The 24,589-nt window shown below is 40.5% G+C and overlaps 1 protein-coding gene across 7 annotated transcripts; it reads right to left on the bottom strand.

The window, feature by feature from the left end:
- Positions 1-9: 9 nt before the first annotated feature.
- jakmip1 (janus kinase and microtubule interacting protein 1) lies at positions 10-23,037 on the bottom strand. 7 transcript variants are annotated; one of them, XM_026194635.1, is made up of 24 exons: positions 22,609-23,037; positions 16,688-16,793; positions 15,180-15,498; positions 14,330-14,662; positions 13,703-13,864; positions 11,756-11,968; positions 10,951-11,064; positions 10,568-10,714; positions 10,162-10,332; positions 8,887-8,946; positions 7,469-7,597; positions 7,132-7,260; positions 6,884-6,967; positions 5,913-5,975; positions 4,944-5,042; positions 4,021-4,122; positions 3,854-3,907; positions 3,707-3,772; positions 2,962-3,030; positions 2,687-2,764; positions 1,539-1,748; positions 392-457; positions 172-248; positions 10-76 (listed from the first exon to the last, which is right to left on the bottom strand). In XM_026194635.1, the coding sequence occupies exons 3-23, from the start codon at positions 15,333-15,335 to the stop codon at positions 198-200; spliced, it is 2,556 nt and encodes an 851-aa protein (XP_026050420.1). In that variant the 5' UTR covers positions 15,336-15,498; positions 16,688-16,793; positions 22,609-23,037; the 3' UTR covers positions 10-76; positions 172-197. The 7 variants fall into 7 exon arrangements, with proteins under 7 accessions (XP_026050420.1, XP_026050411.1, XP_026050429.1 ...); XM_026194626.1 differs by having other exon boundaries at positions 15,180-15,502; XM_026194644.1 differs by lacking the exon at positions 16,688-16,793.
- Between the last annotated feature and the right edge of the window lie 1,552 nt (positions 23,038-24,589).

Consider the following 24,589-nt stretch of genomic DNA (forward strand, 5'->3'; position numbering starts at 1 on the left):
GTTGAACTGTCTACAAATGCATAAAAAACAATTAGGTTTTATCTCATCTTCGCTCGCCACCACAGCACCTTAACACCTAAGAAAAAGAAAAGAAAATTTGAACTCTTTCCTAAGAATTATTGGCAGGCATCAAAACTGTGCCGAATTCTAGTATTATACAGTTACTTCTACCTGATGTGGGTCCATGGGCATTTTCATTAAGGCCAAAGAATAAATGCTAAAGAGAAAAATAAAAAGAGGAACAAAAACTAAAGGAACACAAGAGGTTTAATCAACAGGTGAGGAAAGAGAGAGAAGAAAAAAGTGACAAAAAGTTTAGAAAACACCACCGCACAGAAGATGTCATTGATACCTTGCACTAATAAAAAACAAGTCAAATTTGAGTGTGTACCTTCTCCTCTATTTCCTTTATTTGTCTCTTTTGCAAGTCAATCCTGTCCTCCAGCTCTCTTATTCTCTGCAACAAAAAGACAGAAGTGGTTAGCTCGTGGCCACGCGAAACACATCTGATTGATTCTGACACAATCATTTCCTCAGGTGCAACAACATTTCATTTCATTTCTTTATTTATTTCACACATGGTTCAACAGTTAAGTTAGGCTGCTATCAATCTATTCCTGCAGACACTCCAAATAGTCTTCTGACTTTCCCATCATGCCATACTGTCTCCATGGCAGCTGTTGGAATGAGCTGCCATGGCAACTGAAGAGCAGATTTAACAGTGACACTGTTTGAGACTTAAAAGCTGAGTGGCTTCATCAGTGACTCGGTTCTTTGTTCCTAACATATTAGTTTAAATAGCTTTCCACTGTGAGTGCTCACTATACAGTACATAAATACAACTGAGGCAGGCAGGCATATTTTAAAACAAATACATGACATTTTGAAGTTAATATCTTGTGCAGCAAATCAAATTGAGGTTGAGGTGAATGCTCCAGTTAAATATCACTTCTTAACTACAGAGAAATTGGAACGAGTGTTAATAAAAGCCACACTGTGGGGACTTTTTAAGTGAGCATAATTCTCAGAGTTATTATTGTAAAATATATCACAAATTAAATCAGATGCATTTCTCGGACCTGCAAACATGTTGATTTCTAATCGGTTCAGTAGTTTGAGCATATTAATTAGTAGATACATTAAAAATGTGCAGTAAGTACGGTTAGAGGATATTTTGTTAGTGAGTTAGAGTACATGTAGTGTCATGTAGTCAATGGATAACACAATGCCAAAAGCCATGGGTGTAAAGTATCGAAAGGGCTGCTGAGTGGAGGGATACTGAAGGTGTCAGGGTATTCAGATCACAATGAAACACACAAACACTCACACAAATCCAAGGTCATTCTGTCTCATCTTTCCACTCACCCACTTTTACATATGCACTTACAGATAGAGTTACAGGTAGCACGTACAGGGATACTGCATCTTTTTCAAAGCACCAGAGATCTGGTGGGGTTAAAAGTTCCAGACAGGTACCAGGGGTCAGATTCAGGGAGGGCAGGACTCAACAACCTGACTGGGTTTGTTTTGAGCCTTACCTGCTGGGCCTGCTGTAGGAGCTCCATGCGCTCCTGTAAGATTTGACTGTCATACTGCCGGCTCTGCCGGAGAATCTGACGCCGCAGCTTGTCCACGGCTAGCCTCAGCTCCTCCCTCTGCCTGTCTGTCAGCGACTCAGCCACCGCCTGGCATGCCGGCTGCTCCTGCTGCAGAGCGCTATACAGCGTGGCCTCCAACTCCTCGATCCTCTGCACAGCCAGCCACATATACACGCATACATGTATACACCCACACACACACACACACACGGACGTGCACATGCACATGCAGGAACACACACAGGCATGCACAAGCACAAACAAGGGAATACACATATGCACACAAACACACAGACACATACACACAACACTGTGACCATGGCAGATATGGGGAACACTTTTCCACTTTACATTGAGGGCTATTCAACCTTGGTTTTTACATGGTCACTTGATTTGGTTAACAACACAAACTGTGCTTTTCTTTACACATTGTTCAAACAACAAATTCCAAGTAAGAACCAAGATCAGCCCAACACAATATCAAGTGGGACTATAAACACAAAGCAACACCAAAACTGACCAAGTAAAATGGTTAGAATTATATGGCGAATGATCTAAGTGTTAACTTCTGTTATCTGGCTACAGTCTAGTTAAATCAGTGGAAGTGGAGAATGCTTTAAGATTCATGCTTTAAAAATATATAATTAAAACCTTATTATTAAACTCACTCTTTTAACTTTCTCCTGAGCAACTTTAAATAGGATATTCATAAATGAATCATATCATACTTTCTCAAATCAAGAGAGAGTAAATCTGATCGAGGTTTAGGTCATAAACAAGTGGCCACGTATCCCGGCCAACTGAGTGGCTAAGATTATTAAAATAATTTAGACTTCAGTGGTAAAAGATGCAGTATCCCAACACAATGTAGCAAATTTTACCTTGATGGAGCATGTTGCATTTGTGATGGTTAACAGGGTCCTAGATGTTTATCTCATGCTGAAATGATAATGCTGCACCCCTGCATTCCTGAATTACTTTATCATCAGCCATTGTAAGTAAAAATATACACAATGGTAAGCAGTAGATATGTCTGTGTTCATATGCAGGTAAAAGCACGCTGTGTATTATTGCTCCAAGCTTCGTACCATGTAGGCTTGGTCCAAGGCCTGCTTCCTGTAGTCCAACTCCTCCTCAAGGAATCCTTTCTGCTTACTAAACAGCTCCTGCAATAAGATGTTATAATCTATAATGCAGGGCTTGGTAGAAGGTAGCATGTTGTACATAGTAGTATAGTTATAATTACGTATTAGTCTTGATAAGTTCTTTGACATAATAACAACAGGAGACTATAATATTAACACGTTGCTTTGAATATGTTGTAGAAAGCTGAATTTTATGCATTTGTAGATAACTTTCTCACCTTGTCATTTTCCAAGTCGATCATCTTCTGCGTGAGGGCAGCCTCAGTGCTGTCTATCTGCTTCAACCACTGCAGATGAAGACACAGAAAGGTGTGGGATTCACATTTTGCTTCTATAAGATTAATCTAAATTAAACAAAAAATGAGTTAAATGAAATCCGTCTTTATCTTCTTCTTTTGCCTCTCTCACCCCTTCTCTAGCATCTTCTTCTGTTGCACTGAGCTTCTGCATATCCTCCTTTACCACCTCCATGACTCTTCTATGTGGTCATTCTCATTTATTTCGTGCCTGGCAGCTCGATCTTTATCATCCTTTTGTCCAATATATCAATCTGCACATGTCCAAACCAACTCAAGTTTGCCACTCTTACGGTGTCTTCCAATCATACATCATAGCAGAGCTCACAACAATCTGTTTTACTCTTGCTGCTATTCTTCTCTCACAAATCACCCCTGACACTCAACTCCACCCACAACACCCTATCTGCACTCTCTCCTTCACCTTGTGCACTGTCCATTGCTCGGGATGTTTAACCCAGCCAAGGGGTCTGGCACAAACCAATGTACTCTTAGTGCCAGCCCCATGCCTGGATAAACGGGGAGGGTTGCATCAGTGAGGGCATCCAGCATTAAATCCTTGCTATATCAAATATGCAGGCTTGAATGAAATGGCTTTGCTGTGGTAACAGGGTGTTATAGCAATGTTTGTCCACTGTGTGTCAGAAAAGAGAAACTTTCCACTCACCTTTTCACAGAGTGAGATCACAGTCCCTGCTTGGATCACAGCCACCTGCTCTTCATTTCTGAGATTCTTTAGAAAATACAACATTGACAAAGACTCATTAGAAATTTTAAGACTAAAGTGATTTTTTTACAGTGGGTTCGAACTCACCCCATTATCTCCCAGAATATCCAACTTCTTCATCAGTTCAGGAATGATTACATCCTGCAAAAACCCCCAAACTAAATCATCAAGGCTGTTATATTAACTGTGCAGGTACTCAAGAAAGCATTTAGAAGAAAGGTTCTAGTTTGTTTGTTTTTTACTAGTGCATTCACCTTGACTCCCTCCTGGTGGCAGTAGACTTGCAGGGCACTGCTACTGTTCTCAGGGAACGCAGACATGTGGAGATTGAGGGCAGGTGATCTGCGTTCCCTTTCCTATGTATGCAAACAATGTGTTAATATTCACACATAATGTCAGCTATGCAATTATTCATTGTACCACGGGCAGTTCTGATCAACAAAAAGAAAAATAAATGGTGGTGTAAGTCAATGACACTATGCAAAATGGCAGGGAATGAGGGATTTACTTACATGACAATGACAACATGATCAGGATCTGCCAAAGGAGGGCGGTGAAAACCGATGGAAAAGGGGTCAAAGAAACCAAGCCAACAGAATAACATGCTGAAACTCTAAATTAAGCCAGTGACGTGTCATTTCCCAACATTGAGATACAACTGCTATTTAAACTGATGGAGAGTGGACTCCATCAGGGTGATGGGACTTTAGAAATAAAAAATATCATCTTAATAGTATGGTATGCAAATTCTTATTTTTTTTAAAAAAGGAAACAAAAGCATAATTCCATGGGATCCGTCCTCATTTTGTTCATATACATCAACTTTCAAATTGTGAAAAATACAACAACAGAAAATTGGGATATGCATGCAAAAATGAGACAAAATGAAGAAAAATGGGAGTGGATGGTGAACTTAAATATATTTTTATTTACTTAAAAATTATATTCTTGACAAAACATTTCTTCATTGACAAAAATATTCAATTTCAGTAAAGGGTAAAGTACACAGCTGCCATGCAAAACAAGGAAACACAGATGCATACAGTGAAGAACTGAGCAGTGTGTTTAAGGCTATGTCTGTCTGTCTGATGAGTCACTGTATATAGGTCTTGCGTCTGGAGCTGAGATTGTTGTTGTCACCTCCTGGTGACAGTATGATGTTGGCACAGTCTCTTACTTCCAGTTCAAGGACTCTGAATTCCAGCAGCTCATTTTGGTCCCGAGCATCCTGAACCTCAGCCTGCAGCCGGGACTCCGCCTGCTGCAGCGCACTCATCTGCAAACACAACAGATTCGTTACACATACTAAACACTATGAAATGTTTCAAAGTCTTGTTTGTAAATATTGAGGACAGTGTCCAAGATGCCAAAAGTCTGTTCACCGTGCACAATATGTAATAGACTGTATAAAGAAGATGGACAAAGCCACTCTAGCTGCAATGCTTTGTCAGTTTCTTGCAATTTTGAAACCATATATAAAAATTGTGAGTGAATCTGACTGTGAAACTGAGAGACACTGCACACTTGTACTGGCATCAATCAAATAGGCCCACTCTTACAAATAATATGTTTGAGGCTTCTTTTTTATTTTAATGTGGGCCAAAGTTTTGCAAAAGAACATAATTTTATATTAAAATAATTACCTAGTGATTAAGTCCATAACATCATCTGGAAATTGTTAACTTAGATCACTGATCAAGGGAGCTGAGGGTTATTTCCAATCGACTTCTATAAAGCCTGACTTATTTTTTGAGCCAAAGGATCTGCCCCCTCCTGGCCATTAGACAGAATGCAGACTTAAGGAACTGCATTGACTTTGCTTTCTGTGTCTATAACTACAAACTTTACAGCACATCTTTACAGCTGTTACTCTCGTGCATACATTTTAAATTGTGTATTTACTTTTAGTTATCTTATAAATGTTATCAATTTTTTAATCAACTGAGAGTTACATAGATAATTATCTTTTAAACAGCTACATTAACTAACTCTGTCACTATTTTCTCAGTAAAAGTTTTTATTCTGCTTATGTTTATACAAAATATAACGTTTTCAGAGGTGGTTAATAAAGAACACATCTGATCATGAAAATCAGGTATTACAACTAGTACTGAATGCCTTGATATAGAAGGCTAATCTAATGTACCTTCTCACGCAGTTCCTGGTTGGTCCTGAGCAAGTACTGCTTCTCCTCTACCCACTTTGAATCCTGCCATAACAACCAAACACAACATGAGCGAGAAATGACACTGGCAGGAACAGAAGAAGATTTAAAGGATCTGCAATGACATAGTGTGATGAACAAAACTCCCATCCCTCAAACTTGCAGCTTAAAAGACACAAGCAAATGCAAAACAGACACAAAAAAGATAGCACAGGGTGGCAGGAGCACAAGTTTATTGATGCAGACAAATGAAGCCAAATCAGATAACCAAAGCAAAAGAGCTGCAATCACAGGCAACAAGAGTTCACAGCAACATGAGGACCAAATGGCAATCTGAGATGAAAAACAGCAGCAAAGCGAGTCAGAATACCAGCTGGATCAAGCCACAGGCAACATGCAGTAACTCAATGAAATGCTTCACAAAAAAGTAAACAAAGTGTCCTGATATGAACTCGGCATGATAAATTCAGTGATTCTCTCACTACTTTCTTTAAGCAAAAAAAAGCCAGAGGCTTTCCCACTACACATCCAGTGGTTTGGCTTACTTCTCAGACCAAGATGCCTTTCGTACACATCAAATAACCAAAATCAAGTTGTATTAAGTGAGTATTTTCATGTTTTAACAGAAAGTTATATACTACCACATGAAAATCTTATGTGTTAATCTATACAAAGCTAAAATGAATCAAGGTGGTTGAAGTGTTTAATCTGTAATGAGTAACTCAGACACAAGTATTTAAAATAAAACACCATCATCGGTAAGGGCAGAGGGTGAAGGAGAGAATGCAGGCACAGCACTGACATCACACATGCAGGAAGTGACATCACAGGAATCTGCGGCAGACCTGGTCAGCAAAGCGCCAGCCAAGGAGCACAGCAGCCAGACAGACATGCAGGAGGCCCAGTGAGAGCAGGACCAGTGAGCTTCTGTCCCCATCCACTGTCTTTATTACCTGCCCCCGCTCAGCCAGGGCCTTCTCCAGATCCACGATCTTTGCCTGGCAGCTGCTGAGCTCCACCTGCAGCTGCTCACGGGTCTGTGGGCGGGAAAATGAGCCATCAGAGACTTAAATCCAAGTACAAAAGGAATGAATAGAGCAGACTGAGAAAACCATAATGAGGATCTATGCTCTAAATATTTTCTTGAATTGGAAGTTAGACTTGTACGTAGCACATTTGGAAGGTGGCAGCAGATACGAACCCTGGCCTCCCTCTCTGCATCCAGAGACCCCCCAGTCTGCTCCTGCAGGAGAGCGTAGGCCCGCTGAAGAGCCTGGTACTCTCTAGTGAGCTGACGAAAACGAAGCTCTGACTCCTCACGGGAAATGCTCTGTGATATCAAAGAGCGAATGTGTCAAATTAACACATAAAGCTTCACCCTTTACTTTTTCATAATCACATATATTAATCTGCAAATTACTGTTAACGTTCCATCTTACTTTCTTCTGATTTATTAACCCAAGATTTATTTTCCACATCTTGCAGCTGTTTAAGATGTTAAGATATTTCTTTCAGTGGATACAAAAGGACTTTCCTACCTCTTCCAAGTCCTCCTCTGGAGTTGCAGGCGTGCGGTCAGTGAGGTCAGTGTTATAAGAGGTCAGTGAGGAGGTTTCAGAGTCTATCGACTCCTCATCAAATCCAAAATATGTCTCCACAACATGCCTCTGCAGAGAGCAGTGGAGGGGGGAAAAGGGTTAAATCAACCTCAGATCTACACATATGTTATTCTGCGTATCAGCAGTTGGAAACAAAAACAATTATTATCCAGAACTATACTGCATCTGATTTCAGCTTAGGAAACTTTTAAACCAAATATTGATGTCATCAAACCCAAAAGAAATCCAATTACTTTTGCAAAGTAAGAGGAAAAATGACTAAAAGTTCAAACTTGTTAAATCTAGACACGGTCATTCAGTCAGTAATCTCATTTTAAAAAACTTAGACTGAATGACCGCACTGACTGTTTACTTTTTTTTGCTTTTAACTTTTCCAGACTCCAAAGTGCTTACCATCATGTTTATAAGTCATTTCCTGGCAACCAGAGAAATAAAGGCAGACCAGGGCACACAGGCAAATGAAAGAAGAGAAATAGAGGATAAAGAGGATGTACTCTGTCATGTTGTTGCCAGGCCAAAAAGTAAACTACAAATAATATCTTAAATATACATCTATCATATCTTCAAAAACACCAGCAGATCTAAAAACTGAAGTGCAGCCCATAAAGTACAACAGCTTTTTTTGTCACTCCTAAACAAAATCTAAAAAGCCGACAACAAAGCCTCTGGTTACAATCAAACTCCTACGAAAAAAAATGGTCAGTGTCTGGGTTTGTCCTAAAAAGGAAAGCCAAATTTCCAGGTGCAAGTCCAAAAGCCAAGCTGCTGTGCCCCAATTCAGTGCTGAACCTGCCAAGCTAACAAACTGGTTCCAGGAGGAGGAGGAAGAAAATAAATGTCATGCATCTACAAACTCCTCCTCCTAGCAACATCGCAGACTCTAAAATGTCCCCTGATGTATTAGCCCAAACATGCACACACAAGTACTTAGCAATTATTTCTTTCAAACTCTGTCACCTCAGCCAATTAGATATTGTCATCCCTTTAATCCCTTTGGCACAGATAAAAGCATGAAATGCTGCATACAGCTTGCAGTTTCTGTGATGCATGTCCAGTCTCTAGTAACACTATCTTATAAAGAACAAAAATATACTCACATAAAAAAAAAATCTATAATAAAAAAACCCCAAAACAAATAATTCTCAACTAGCTGCGTGTGTGCTCACTGTGATGGTCCCAGCAGTGAGGGATGGTGTCATAATTGTCCCCTGAGCCCAATTAAACACAAACACACAAGTGAAAACAATGCTCAAGGGTCAGTCAACCACAGATAGGGAAGTTGCTTAGTTACACACCACTGGATTAACAGATGTGTAAAAACACTGATGAAAACTCACTTTCGGCAGCTTGAAAGGTTTCTTCCTGTTCTTTTTGCTCATCACCAATCGATCACGTTCCTAAGGACACAACAGATGAACATTTTTAAATTCTGACCTTTAAGAGAGCAATCGGAGGCATCTGTGGTGGCACGGGATTCACATTCATCAATCAAAACGTTACCTGCCATCAGCATAAAATGTTTTGTTCAGCAGAGTCTAATTTCGTTACATTTCTTTTCTATATTTCAAATTAAATAAAGTCACAGCATTAAACTGTAAATTCAAGAATTTAGCAGCTTCTAATAACTCAAGCTGTCAGACTGACAGTGTCAGTGAATGTAAAGAAGATAAGAGGGGAAACATAGGCAAAAACTAAAGACTAGGCCATTCTTCTCAAGGTTTTTTGTTTTTTTAAAAAACAAACAAACATATAACCATTGATCCTTCTGACATGTATAAGACATGTATAAGACATGTATAAGACATGTATAAGACATGTATGCTCCCCTGATCCAGAGGGGTCAAAAACGCAGAGAGAAGCACAACTTCAGTGTTAGTACTGTCACAATAAACGTCCCCCTTCTAGCCATGGCAATGCAGATGATTTTATTATGTATTTGTATATTGTTATTGGCACACTTAAAAAAATCCACTGACATATTACAGATAAAATATCAAGACAGAAACCTCTATACGCTTCCAGTGAAGTACACACATGAAAAATCATATTATCATTTGCAGAGCCAGAACTGTTTGCTGATTTGTTGGCCTCGGCACTCAATACAGGCCGATTAATTTAAAAAGTAAAGACGGGACAGAAGAGCAATGTGGAGTGCTGATGTTGCAGTTTGGACACCAGAGGGCAAGTTGACTGTGGGAAATAAAAATGCTTGGAACAGGTTTAACATAGCAACCAGATGATCCAAACAGAACAAGCAGAGCTTAAATGAGTAAATAAATAACTACACATAAGAAATATTATGTAAATCTGTTCATGTTTCGTGTGTCTGAAAGAAAAAGAAAAAAAGATTTTCAGCTGATATAATGGAATATACGATTTTAAATCACTGAATATCAATATTGTTACTTCTCTTAATACTCCTGCATTTGTCGGGGCCTAATATTATGCCTACAATAATAATCTTTTGCCATAATGTATTGCCAATACATTAAGAGATATTATAGTGAGAGCTATCTAAAAACATCTAACAGACGAGCTGACAGAGTAATGTTATCTGAGTATATACTGTTGTATGACCTTATGTGTTAACAGTCATGTAACCCTGTCCTGACCTGCGTGAGCTCATCAATGATGCCGCGTTGCTCAGCAACTTGCAGCTTGAGGAACTCTACTTCCTGTTCCTCATGGGCGTGGGTCAGGTCGGTCAGGGAGCTTGGTCGCTTCATCTGGGCCTGAACAGACTGCTGCTGTGATGGTGGCCGAGAGGAGGAAGCTTTCTCCTTCTGCAGGAGGGAAACAGATGGACTAATTATTTTTCATGCTATTCATCAAATGACCAGCAGAGGTCCTCTTTCCTTCAGAGAGCCCTAAAAACCATAAAACGTCTTGAATAGACTAGATAAAACTATAATATCTACTACATCCTATTACTACTTTTTGATTTTATCTTCGGGTTAAAAAAAGAGGGAGTTAAGAGTCATCAGCAGATGTTTAGGAAGACATGTTGGTTGCACTTACCATCTCAGCATTCTCACGGCTCAGGTTCTTGAGTTTCTCCTCCATGCGCTGCAGTGTTTGCAGGAGGTCATCATTTTTCTTGGACAGCCGCTTATTCTTCTCAAACATGGGCTTCATTTGGCTCTCTGCCTCTCGCACCCGTTTCAACTGAACAGAGGAAGGAAACAGGGAGGGGGGACATTGTAATCTTAAGTGTCGCCACAGAATTTCCATCTTAACTAGGACAGTCAACATCAACAGTGAGGAAGTTAGGAAATATTCGGATTCAGGTTTATTCGACATCCATACTCTTAATGGTGTCTAAACTTATGCGAATTATAATTTAAAAAATGTCTGCATGTATAATTGTATGTTTATAATGACTGCACGCGTGTTTTTCTCACTAGTTCATTCCTCTCATCGGCCAGTAGTGCATTTCTGTCCTCCAGTTTCCTGATGACTGAGTGGAGCTCTGCAATCTTCAACTGGAACCTCCTCATGTCACGCTCCTCCACCTCCTGTGAAGCCGTGGGGAGAGGAGAAGAGGAGGAGGAAGACAACAACTGAAAAAGGGAGTACATGCAGGCAGGCATGCAGGTAATGGAGACGGACAGTAAAAAGGAGGTGATGGCAAGAAAGATGATTTGGCTGTTCACAGAGTGAATGTGTATGTGAAGTACAGTAACCATGTGATTTATGAACTGGTAAATTGACTGGTACTTAAATAATGCCTTTCTAGTCAGATGAGCACTCAAAGCACTATCTACTGCATCTCTCATGCACCCAGTCACACATTTATACAGCGTTGTTTATATATAATGTTTGTCTGTAAAGACAACTTAAGTATTCCTTCAAAATTGATTTTGTGGCGTTGGCTGGAATCAGGAAAAAGCTGCATAAACAACAACGTATATTAAATTCTCCATGTACGGCTCACGGATTCACAGATGTGCCAATTTCACTTTTTAACTCTATGGCATCTGTTATTAATATCAATATTATCAATTGCACTACAAAATCACTATTCCACTGTGATTTTTTTTTTATCACTTATTTTTCTTTAAAAGCTCCTCACCAGAAATACCTCACATTGTGCTTACTTTGTATTAAAATTTGTAATATAAAATATAATATAAAATATCTGTAAATATGGGAAACTTTCGGAACATATAAAAATATCTTAAGCATAAAATACTGACACTTGTATACCTGGTTGTTGAGCAAGTCTGGGTTTTCTCCTAGTCCAGGCACCACTTCTCTCTTCGGGCTGCCATGGTTGTGTCTCTCGGCCTCTCGTACCTGACCCAGCTGCTCATCCAGGGCTTCCTTTTGGAGCTGAAGCTTCTGGGCATAGCCAGCCTGTAACCCCAGCTCCCTCTCCAGAGCGCACACCACCCGGTCCTTTGCCTTCAACTCATCCATCTAAAGGAGTGAAACAGAACTAGATTATAGCCATTATAAGGAGTTAGTAAATAGGTTTTACGTCTAACCGAAGTCCTTAATATTTTATTTTTAAGACCTTTTCCAGTCTTTTCTTTTTCTATTACTCATGTTATTTATTTTTATTTTACTAGTTTATTAATGTTTTTTTCTGTTTACACTTTATTGTCCCTCCACTGCGGTTATGCCAGAATGAATCAAAAGGGGAACCCTCTCACTCACCACACATCACAAACTCATATGTAAACCACCTCTCAACTCTCATTTATCATCTTTATCTAAGCAGCTGGAGTCCATCTCTTGTCTTATTCTGTCTGGTCTTATTTTTCAAAATAAAGCACTGAAAATATTGTTCTTATTGTCTACAAAAGTGCAGAGATTTCTGAGAAGCAGCAGAAAACTCCGATTCGATTAAATCTAAATCTAATCATTTCACTCGTTTCACCTCCAATATGTGAATATTAGTTCATATGTACAATGTTTTTCTTTATAATTTATGTATGTACATTGTGCACAGCTTCAGTGTAAGATGGCGTTTGCTGAAGACTAACAATGTTTTAGCTTTTATAACACTCTGCTTTAGGTTTGATTAATTTATAAGCCTCTGTTCTTGCTCTGCATTCATGCAACCCCTCCTGACAGCTGTTACCACCTCTACTTCCCTCCGTATTTTGTTCTTTAACGCCGGTATTTCCTGCACCGCCTGCTCTCCATCAATAAGCCGTGCTTTACTCTTTGAGTTTCCTCACTCAAGCATTCCTTTACTAACAACAATGCCTGTTACTGTAGCCCTCCTGTATGTAATAGGGTAAATCAGTAACTGCAGCAGGTACACAGACATTTATACTTGCAGATAGCACCACATGGTCAAGACAGACATTGTGGCAATTAGCTCCTAACCTTCATGCTACATCAATGAGATAAGCCCCGAGCTGGAAGTGAACTTCAGTAGAAGGAAACCAATCTGTATAATCTGTGTGTGGGTGTGTGAGTGTGTGTAGGTGTGTGAGTGTGTGTGTCATTCAAATATGATCTGGACAGACAGGGACTACAGCGTTAACAGCTGCTGGGTTCGTGAAGCTAATCTATCTCAGGCATAACATGCTTAGTTTATGATGCAGTGTAAGATGTGTCTGCTTATTGCACACAGTACACCTCCCTGTTTTTGCACTTCACTAATAGTTAGCTCCTTGTGATGCACATAAAGAGGCACGTTTAATCTCCAACTATAAAATCAGTGATAACAGGGAGGGCTATTACACTTTTAATGCCCCAATAACACTTTCTTAATCAGCTTCTTAGCAACAGAGCACAACATAAACCTCTATTTACCTGAAAAAAAAGTTTAAGCTTAAGTAAAGGTAGATTTTTGTGCCTGTGTGTCTTTAAACCAACAGGATTTAAAAACAGTGAGGAAAGTTGTGAGATTTGGCCTGGTGAGGCCAATCTGCTCTGATTTTTTAGTATTTAATACTTAAGGGTGATTATTTATTGCTTATTTAATTAGGAATAATGGAGTTATTTGATTAATATTGGGCTTTGTGATTATGATATTGCCAATTGAAATTCAATTTAAAGTTAAACTTAATTCATCTTGGCTTGACAGTTAAGTGGATTCTGATAAATGTCTTTTAGAAAATACTTTTTGTATTGATTATCAGTCATCTAAAAATGAGGGTACACAGTATCGTGGCTTCCAGCTTTATGTGTTCTCACCAGCCGGCGGATGTCTTTCTCACAGTCGCGTTTAATGCGGTGCACCTCGTCCTGGTGCTGTTGGTAGGCTGTGCGGAGATCAGCTGCTTTGGCTTTATCAGCCTGAAGAGCGTTTGCAAGAGCCTCTTCGGCTTGCTTCCGAGCCATTTTCTGCTCCTGAATCTGAAATGGCCCGATGCACACATTTTAATATTTATATACACAAAAACAAAAACAACAAAAAGAACATCAGCTGTGCATTTGTAAATACTTGCCCTTGTCCTATTAATAAGTTTAATGACAGATCTAGGTAGGCTACAGTGAAACAATAGGTTGGCAACAGGCTTTTCCACCCTGCTTCCTGTTTTTCAGGACCAAATTACAAAAGTGTGCATAGTCCCACAAAAACACAGACACAGACACAGACACACACATACACACACACACACACACACACACACACACACACACACACACACACACACACACACAAAGGGTATTTAAACACAAAGTGCACTCGAAAATCAAGTCTGCAATACTCATTTTACAACTTTGTTAGATCAACATATACCCTATACATGTTCTACTTTCCACAATCTGACATGTGAAAAAGTTATACTTGTCACCCCTGTACCTACTAAAACCTACCTCCTGCTGGAGCTTTATTCTCTCCCCATCAAAGGCTCTCCTGGCTTCCTCCCTAGCCTCTGCAAGAAGGGCATTTTTGAGCTTGTCAGCAGCTCCATCTCTCAGTGCATTCACAAGACCCTGCAGCCTCTGAACCTCAGTATCCCGGATCTTGATTGTTCTGGCCAGCTCGGCTTCATGCTGCCGTGCCAGAGTCTCCCGTATGGCAGCGATTTCACGTAGCTTTTCTTCATGGAGTTTGGCACGCAGGTCAGTGAGTGCTACGGCATGCTTGTGTTGCTCAAGTTCGCGAGCCTGCCGCTGCTCTTGGAGCCGCTCGCGGAGTTTGCATACCTGATAGAAGGACATAATGCAGAATATAGATTAGAGTACCCCTGACAAGTAACCATCAGTATTTACATAAAGTTTGTCCTGACTCTATTGTGCATATTTCCATATTTTTACTCTAAGTCCTGGCAGACTAAAACAAACTAGCCATGAGGGATGGAGAGATGAGCACAGAGAGGAGGTTTGTGTGTCAGTGAGCAGACTGGAGTAATAAACTGCCCGGAGACCTTTTTTTAAGAAAAAGAAAAAAAAAGAAGTATATGTATTCTGTTGCTTCACAGCAACAGAATAGCCAAACTGCACGCTAGGTAACCCTACTGTCCTATTAGAGATATTGCTTCTTTATAAGTGTGCTTACATGCTTTTAAACATTGGTTGCAAATAATTTATAAATAAAACTGGCAACCATTTCTATCCTGTTTCTGCTGAGTTGATAAAATAGGAGACGACTTCTCAACCACATTTATTAACTTTAAACGCATGTTCTCAGCTTCTTCCACCTCCTCTTCTTCCTCACCCTCACCTTCCCGCGCTCCTGCTGTAGCTCTATCTGAAGGTCCATGATCTTGCTCCTCAGTTCCTCATTGGTGGCCGGCACCGAATCAGCCATCACCTCCGATTTCTCCGGCTTCCGTCCCTTCTTAGACGGTTGAGCCGATGGGGGTGTGGTTGATGACATAGCACTCTAGCCGCCCAGTCGGGACGGACATAGAGTGCAGGGTGTGATAAAATTGAGGAGAAAATCAGTCGCTGCTCCTCCTCCCTACAAGGCCCTGCATCATCATCATCATCATCATCATCATCGGGACGTCTACATTGTTGCTAAAGCTTGCAGAGAGTTTCTACCTGAGAGAGAGACAGACAGACAAGCAGAGAGGGGAAAAAAAAAGGTTGAGTCAGGGTTAAAATCTGGGTTACACAGAACTACAATACTCCGGGGCCAAGCAACCAAATAATGACGCAATATAGCCTGGGGAACACAAACTATTTTGGGGACTAACATTTGCACTCTCCTCTGCCACCCTTTTCTCTCCAACATATACACATGGGCCATTTATCACCATCCTGGGCTGCAGTCCCTGGGCTGTACTTAGCAGCTCCACAGTGCATGAAAAAGTGTCTGGCTATCAAAGTTTTAGCATCTCACAGTAGCCTTCTTCCTTTCTGTAGATTAAGAAATCTCTTCTTTGCTTTCACGAGTCTTCAGGCTGCAGATCCCATAAATCTTTCCTACCTGTTCTAAACTAATGACATATCACTACTTTTTTATCACTAAGATGACAATTAGCCAAACACTCACACAGTGCTCTAATGGAGTTACAATTCACTAATTTCACCTCGTCCATGTCTGCCTTTCTATTGCTTTCTTCTTGTCTTCCCATTATTGAATAGATTATTGTTTTAAGCAGATATCTTCATGTTGTCTTGCCAAATATAGGCAGAAGCTGCTTGCATTACTGTCATTTGATTCCTCCGCTATATTCACAGCACAATATAAGAGCAACATTTGCCTCAAAGTCTCCTTTTACTCCCTAAACATACAGGATATATTAGAATAGGGCAGTCACTAACATTGTTTTCTGATTACAGGAGCCACAATGTCACATCTTGATTGAAAATGTGATTATTAAATAATCAAATTAGCTTTTCAAATCAAATATCACCTTTGGCTAAACAGCAAAAAAGCGAGGCATACAGAAATAAACACCAACGAATTTTAATTAACGACTGAATATCTCTTATACTCCTACTCACTAAGCAAGGCCAGGTTATGATAGCAGCTATTTTATTTGCATATTTTGTTACAGATGTGTTACAGTGGCACACATCCTCTGAGCTGAAAGCGGACTCCTCTAATCTCTTCTCAGAGTGGATTGTAACCCAGTAACCTTCCAGTCATTCTGCTAACTATTAAATAAATAATGCAACAATGAGGAAGCTGGAGCATTAAGACCGCAGGTGCCTCCATCTTTCTCTACATACACATTGCCACGCATTCATACAACATACACAGATGGCAGAAATAGTTACCAAGGCAACACTTGCTCTCAAAAACGCCTCTCATAGCAAAGGATGATGGGAAGAAGGAGCCTCACGGTGGATGTGAAAAGCATACAGTTCATTATTTGTGTAGAAGCTTCAGATTTAAAAAAGAAAAAGAAAAAAAAGAATACGTAAGTGCATACATGGTATTGTTATCTGGTTGCATCTTTGAGACGAGGTTGACTGAGAGACAGAAATGCGTCGATGCTGGAGGGCGAGGAAGCTTTCTTCCACATGAATTTTTACACAGTGTGCACAGTTGAATGCTGGGAACCAGTGGGGGCAGGGAGAGAAGGGAAACGGAATAACAGAGAAAAGGTGGAAGATATAACCTACAGTAGAGGTAAAGCAGTAAAACAGGAAGGAAATTGCATACTTCTACAAAAGAAAACTAGCTCTTACCCAACTCCCCTCTGTCCCCTTAAACTCCCCACCCCCTCTTCATCTATCCAGACTTACATAAAGGCATGGCAATGTTACTGATCTCACACTTATTCACACAGACAGAGAAAGCAATAGAGGGAGGTCATTCACAGACAGAGTCTTAAACTGAACAATTAGGGACAGATACAGCTGACACATATTCACACAGCCACCAAAAGTCCTCTACCCCATTCACAATAGTAACAAACGGGTATTTATTTGCAGTAGCGCAACAGACAACTGACACACAGGCAAGTGAGGTGGAAACATGCACATATAATTTATGTGCAGTTTATGTGCAACAACAATAAATGGCTTCAGCACACTTTCTACTGTTTTCAGCATGTTTATGCATGTCAGTGTTGTTATCAAAAACCAGGTGTGCCACAGCTGAAATGGCTGAGAGGCATGACATATGGTTTCCCTGTTTTTTTCTTCTTATTCTAAGGAAGCACAGATAGACCCATAAGCACATATCACACTTGACTGTTCGTGTACACTGAGTTAGTGCAAACAGGAAGCCAAGGGTTTGTTGCTTGTCAAAAATACTACAGAGGAAGAAGCACACGACATAAAGTGAGATCAGAGATTTCTTTGCCTCGATCAATGATGAGATGAGATTGCATAACGTCATAGCAGCAGAAAACACAGATCTACTTATCTGCCGCTTTATTAGGTACATTTTGCTAGTACTGCACTGTACCCCTTCTGGCTTCAGAAATGCATTCATTTTTTGTGGTATAGATTCAACAAGCTGCCAGAAGCATTCCTCAGAGAATTTGGTCCATATTGGCATGATAGATCACACAGTTGCTGTAGATTTGGTAGCTAAACATCCATGATGTGAATCTCATGTTCCAGGACATCCCAAAGGTGCCGTATTAGATTGAAATCTGGTGACAGCGGAGGCCATATGAATACAGTGAACTAACTGTTCAAGAAACACGATAATGTTTGATTAGAGCTATGTGACATGGCGTGTTTTTAGTGTGCCATCATGTTGTTATGCTGGAAGCCATCAGAAGATGGGTGCACTGTGGTCATAAAGGGATTGACATGGTCAGCAACAATTTTCAGATAGCCTGTTGGATTAAAACAGTACTCAGCTGGTAGTAAGGGGCCCAAAGTGTGCCAAGAAAATATCCCTCACACCATTATACAACCATCGTTGAATCTTTCATACAAGGGACGATAGAGCCATGCTTTCATGTTGTTTATGGTAACCTGAATGTTGCAGCGGAAATCAAGATTCATGAGAACAGGCAATGTTTTTCTAATCTTCTAATGTCCACCTTTAGTGAGCCAAAAACTCTAACCTCTTGATCTTAAGGAGCACCAGCCAATCCCAGAGGAAATTATGTAAAGACTACATGGTTTGGTCTTCTTCTTCTGTAGTACATATGCTTCAAAATTCAATGTGTTCTGCATTCAGAGATGCTCTTCATCACACCTTGCTTGTAACAAGGAGTTATTTGACTTCTATCAGCTATCAGCTTTAAAGCAGTCTGACTATTCTCCTCTGACGTTTGACAATAACAAGCCATTTTCGCCCAGAGGACTGCTGCTCACTGGATATTTTCTGAGCCATTCTTTGTAAACGCTGTCTGGGAAAATCCCAGCAGATTAGCAGTTTCTGAAATACTCAGACCAGCCTGTCTAACACCAACAATCATGCTATTTGATGTTTGCATTGAACAGGTGTTCCTTTAAAAAAGTGTCTGTGAGTGTAGACTGGGGAGCATTGAAAACAAAATATGGGGATATGTTATAGTGGCACTGAGAGTATTTTTAAATAGTAAAGAATTACCCACACATGGAATAACTAAAAGTTTGTGACCACAGATATGGTATTTTATATTGTTTTTGTGACTCACACAACTCAGGAAATGCAGGAAAAAAAACAGGCATCTCTGCTCAGAATTTCCAAAGGTCTGATGAACATGGTTGATGTAATAATAAACCATAAAGTGTACCTAATAAGTTGAGTATGTATCTTACAAATACTAAGCCAAGATTTCACCTGAGTCTAAAATATTTGTGCAGCAACTACAAGACATCTGCCACCCACAGTTCCCACAAAGCCTTCTGGAGCCACATCATGTTCCCAAGCTGGCAGCCAGGCGCTAAATCTCAAAGTTTTATAGATCATTGAAAGCCAGGAATGTTTTATGTGAAACTGGAAAATTTTATAGTGGCACCGAGAAGCTAAGAACCACCTTTAATGTTCGCAGGAGCAAACAAAAACCAGCAAAGATCGTAGACCTTAAATTACCTCGTCCACTCTAAGTGTAAACTGTTTGTGTAGCTTACACTGAGATGGAAAAGGAAGCAAAACCCTTCAACAAGACAATTCACCAGACAAAATTAACAGATTTGTCTTCAACATCTATATTTAGCTAATATAAACCCACATTCATTCTGAATAAAAATGTCACTATGACTCATGACTTCAATCATAAGTCATATTTTGCAACACGTTATATAAACTGAACAATAAATCAACATAAAACTACCTTCAAGGCCTTTTTAAGTGCAGTGAATGTGGCTCTGAGATCATCATCTTGAGCTAAATCACTATACTATAACTGCAAAAAGAAAAAAATTCCAAATGAGGAAATATGTTTTAGATTGTAAGATAATAAAATAAAAAGTAAATAAAATTAAACCTGTGTGACATGCCAAAACTTTGCAGCATCATCTTTTGGGTGAAGGGATTACCCTTATTAATTTTTATGTGTGTTGTTGTGTCACTAATTATCTTCTTCTCTCTAATTACCTGCTTTATAGCTCCCAGTGACTTTGTTAGAGTTACATTTGACTTAACCCATCCATTTAAAGCAGTGGTTCTCAAACTGTGGGGTGGGCCCCCCTGGTGGGATGTGGAGCCACTCCAGGTAAGGTGAGGATGATTACGGGAAAAAAAATATGGAATTAACTGTTGAATTGAGAGTGGCAGAGTTTTCATTGTTGCCATATTGGCTTTTTTTTTTAAATGGATGAGAGGGAGCAGTTCTGACTGAAAACTGCTCACTCGTTGACTGGTCAGCAAGTCGTCAGCCAATGAACCATGGATAATACTCTTTTTTCAAACAGTATGAGCAAGATTTACAAACAGACATAATTTTTAATTAAACATGACCCCAAATGAGTAACTGATTCTTTAGTTTTCCCATAGACTTGTATACAACAAGAAGTTCTTTTTGCAACCCCAGCTAACGCCATCTGGTGGCCTTCAGATAGAATGCAGGTTTGAAGCACTTCCGCAATAGCGTCTTTTTTCTTTTTCAGCCGAAAGCTATGCCTGTGTTTTATACCATCCATGGCCTTAACTCTTTTCAACTTCTGAGGTCAGGTATGCCAGAAAAAGTTTGAGAACCACAGGTTTAAAAGAAGTGTTTGGATTCCTTGGTGCATATTTGCCTTACACATGTAAGACTGCTTTGGTCTGAAATCTGGGCGAGACATAAACTCAGTCAGGTTATGTCTGGTGTAAAATCTGTGCCAAATCACACATGTGGCTCCATCCGCTGTGGTGACCCCAGGGGAAATAAGAGAGGAGCGGAAAGTACTTAGTGCAATAAAGCTGTTCTCAACTGCCATATGAAAAACTAAGGTTGCAGACATATACAATTGTTTTAACATACTAATGACTTCACAACTGTTTCTTTTGCATTAATCATTGAATTTGTTGCAATTACAGCTCGGGAGCCAATCATAATATCAGTGGTTCAATCTCAATCCCAGGTGTCAAAGTGTCCTTTGCCAAGATACGAAACCCCAATTTGTTCCCAATTCATCAAGCTTATTACACACTAACAGATGAATCTACTCAAAGCCAGACAGATCACACTTGCCTACCGAGGGTTAAACATTAAGTACACTTTACAGCAACATAAAGGCCCAATAAGTACATAAGCAAATAGGAGCTCAAACACTGACTCCTTGTTCCTCTTTCCAAGTTTAAAAAAAAAACCAACACTGAGGGTGTGGACAGGCTAATATACTGTATCTTATTTACACTGCATATTGGTTACAACACCTAGGCCTATACACAGACACACACACAGAAACAAGCCTCCTCACTGCAGTCATCAGCAGAGTGTAGACTGTCAGAACAAGGCTGGCCATGATCCAGACACCCCTCCACAGTCTGCACACACACACACACGCACACCCTCTGCTGTCTAGAGATTCACTTAAGATACACAGTAAAGATCCCATCGAGAGGCCGAGTAACCCAGCCAAGAGCAACACTAGTGGAGCATATGACCTAAAAACTACTATGCCAGGAGAATGAACATGAGAATAACAGAGCACTGGGATTATTCTGGTAGCAGGCTGTCACTCAGCACATTACACTGAGGAAGGCAGAGATATGGAGAAAGCAATAGGATTATGAATGAAGTATTAGTGTACAAATTAAGTTATAGAAAGGGAAGGAAAGAGAGGGGGAAACAGTGACGTACACTGGGGTCCCAGGAAATGTAATTGCTAAATCTGACAGAGCAGACCAAAATATCAGTAGACAGATCTGTATTTTGCAATATGATGATACTTTAATTCCACTTTTTTGGGCTCAGTTAAGCAGCTCATAAGGGAGGCATCACAATGTGGATCCCTGCTTTTGATCAAACACAAGTGAGTGTGCAACACATGCTGGGTGTCCACTCGGGCAAATTTACGAGCCTCTGGGGCCGCCTGCTACAGCAGCAGCAGCAAAACTGTTATGACAGACAGAGCCTGAGAAACACAACATGCATGGTAGTGGGCTGCCTGGGCAGAGGAATATGCCGGAGATGATGGTCTAATGCGATGTCGCCGGCCCTCTAATGAGCTGTCAAATAGGAGATTAAAGGGTAGACTACCGCCGGGTGGGAGGGTTTTTACACTGCTGAAAACCTGTTTGTCCGGCTAGCCAACCACACCCCACGGCGAGAGGCTGCTGCTGCTGCAGCATCATCATCATCATCATCCTCCTCCGGCCAGGACGGCTGTCCTTGCACTCAGAGCTGCACGGTGTTATGTGTTGATGTTTTTTCAGCAAACACGGCCACGGTGCTCTTGTGCTGGTGTGACCACAAACTAATCTGGTCTAAATATTTCACCAGAGGCCTCTCTTGTTCCGGGAAGATAATGTAACAGCTCTGATGATATGAAGGGGGGGGCAGCAAAAACAGTTGAATGTTAATCGCCCGTTATCATCGAGGTTCACGCTTCCTCTTTGGCTAGCTGGCAGAGTGGGACAGCTGTGTCATATCGGTTCAGCATTCAACCACAAACACAATATTCACATCTCCACAAGAAGCTTGATAGTTACTGTCGGCAGGCTGAACTCACATCGAAAGCCAGAAATGATGAGGTCCAGACGGTGCCTCTCTATCCGTTACTGCTGCACCGTTAGCGGATGTGTCACAGGAGCTAGCCGCCTGTCAGTCAACAAACCACACGCTAGAAGTTCCCCGGCTTTGCAAAGCGAACAAACTCACCTGAAATAGGAGGTCAACGGCGGTCACAAGTGGCCCGAGGCTTGTGAACGTCTCTGCCCAATCTGCTTCACATGCAGGAAGGGAGGCTGGGCTTCGCTTCGCTGTGGAGGGCTCAATGAACTCACCTCTCCCGCCTCCTCAACACCCCGGGCTCCGCTAACTGCCGACAGCCGACCCCTTTAGAAACTTTCCTCCCCGGATATCAGATATTTTAGAGCAGCTAACGCGAAGGCTGAAGCTTCGTAATAACATGACTCTCATCAGCTCCAGCCTCTTCTTGCGCTGCACGTTGACATTTTCCTCCACGCCCACACGCACATACACACACGTTAGAACGCGCGCGCTACGTCATCCGCTCCTGTGCATTTCATCCACATGACTGAATTATTAAATAAATAAATGAAACGATTCCAGTGCCGTGAACATATGTGTGTGTGTGTGTGTGTGTGTGTGTGTGTGTGTGTGTGTGTGTGTGTGTGTGTGTGTGTGTGTGTGGGAGGAGGGCGGCGTCGCCGGTAGCGTGATAGTAGCGCGACACCTGACTGCGTGTTCAAGAATGACACTGCGCGCGGTAATTGCGTGGACTTGTACGTCCATGCGCAGCCGGTGTTCAGGAGCCTGACTGACGCAGGGTGGTGTCGGGAACGTGCAGTGTCCTGTACAAACTGGCTCTACTTTGTCTTTATAAGGCGGATGTGACTCGTGCGCTTTAATCCTGGGAACTGATTTACAAACACAAGTATTTAACAAACATATTCTCTATTTACCATAGCAATGTATCGTGCTGAAACAAGCCCCTATCTTTGCATAACTGGTTTTGAAAAGGTCCTTCTCAAGAAAGATATCTGTTCCCTATCACTTCCAAATATTACTCTGTGATCTTTTTTAATGCTACTCCCCCCGGGATCACGATAATTTATGTGCCTGTATGCTCCAAGAAATAATAATAATAACATGACTCCTGCACTTTTTGAACAGGATGTGGTTCAGCTATAAGATCTGTGTTCTTATAACTGCCGCAATTACCACACTCAACACATTAATGGCAACGCCTAACCTTTGATTTTATGTACTCATGTTCATTTCACATTTGCTGAAAGCACATTAGCCACGTTTAAAACATCTCACTCTGCTAAATTACTTGCGGGTCGGTCCACGTAGCACGTGAGATCCAGCCACATTTGCAACCAGCACTTCTAAATACAGGAAGGTTTACTTGGAATGTGCTAAGTGATGCATCTTGGGGGGGTGACCTTAATTAATTATTTATAAAATATTATTATTTATATTTGATTGTTGAGTTAGCGAATTGATTTCCTTTATTGTGCTACTGTTCAGTTAAGGTGAAATATTGAAAATAAGCTCGATAGGTTATTGTTTTTTGTTTCTCCTCTGTTTCAAAGTTGGTCTGATCAGCCTGCACCAAAGTTCCCCTTTGCTCTCTGTTTGGTAAGATTTTGGTCAGTTTGAGCAGTTAGTCTGTTACATAATTACCCTGTGTTGTCATTACAACTTGAATTTAGTCTTTATCTGACCTCTTTTTAAAATCCCCTGTTATTTTACTGATATATATAAATATATATAAAATTTGTACTTGATTGAGTTATTAAAGCTTTTCAGATAAAGATGATTTTTTCACTATTTCTTATGATTTGACCAGGTGTTTAATGAAAATACAAACATGGACAGTGATACAATGTTCATATTTTTTATAATTTTCATACCACTAGTGTTTAAAATCAAGTAATCAAGATGTTTTTTAACCTTTAATTAGAGCCTTAACAAAACAAAAAAATACTTTAGCTGCCAGTACTGACATTTTTTTTCCATTTCACAGGCTCAAAAGCACAATTGATGAGAACCATTGACCAACAGACATTTTTACAACAATGGGTTGCCTGTTTCTTTGGTATTTCATGACAAATTGGTGAGATAAGAGCTCAAGAGATGGTTCCAAGTGTTAAATATTAAAGTGGTTGCT

Source organism: Astatotilapia calliptera, chromosome 2 (genome assembly GCF_900246225.1).
Source record: "Astatotilapia calliptera chromosome 2, fAstCal1.2, whole genome shotgun sequence".
Taxonomy (NCBI): Eukaryota; Metazoa; Chordata; class Actinopteri; order Cichliformes; family Cichlidae; genus Astatotilapia; species Astatotilapia calliptera.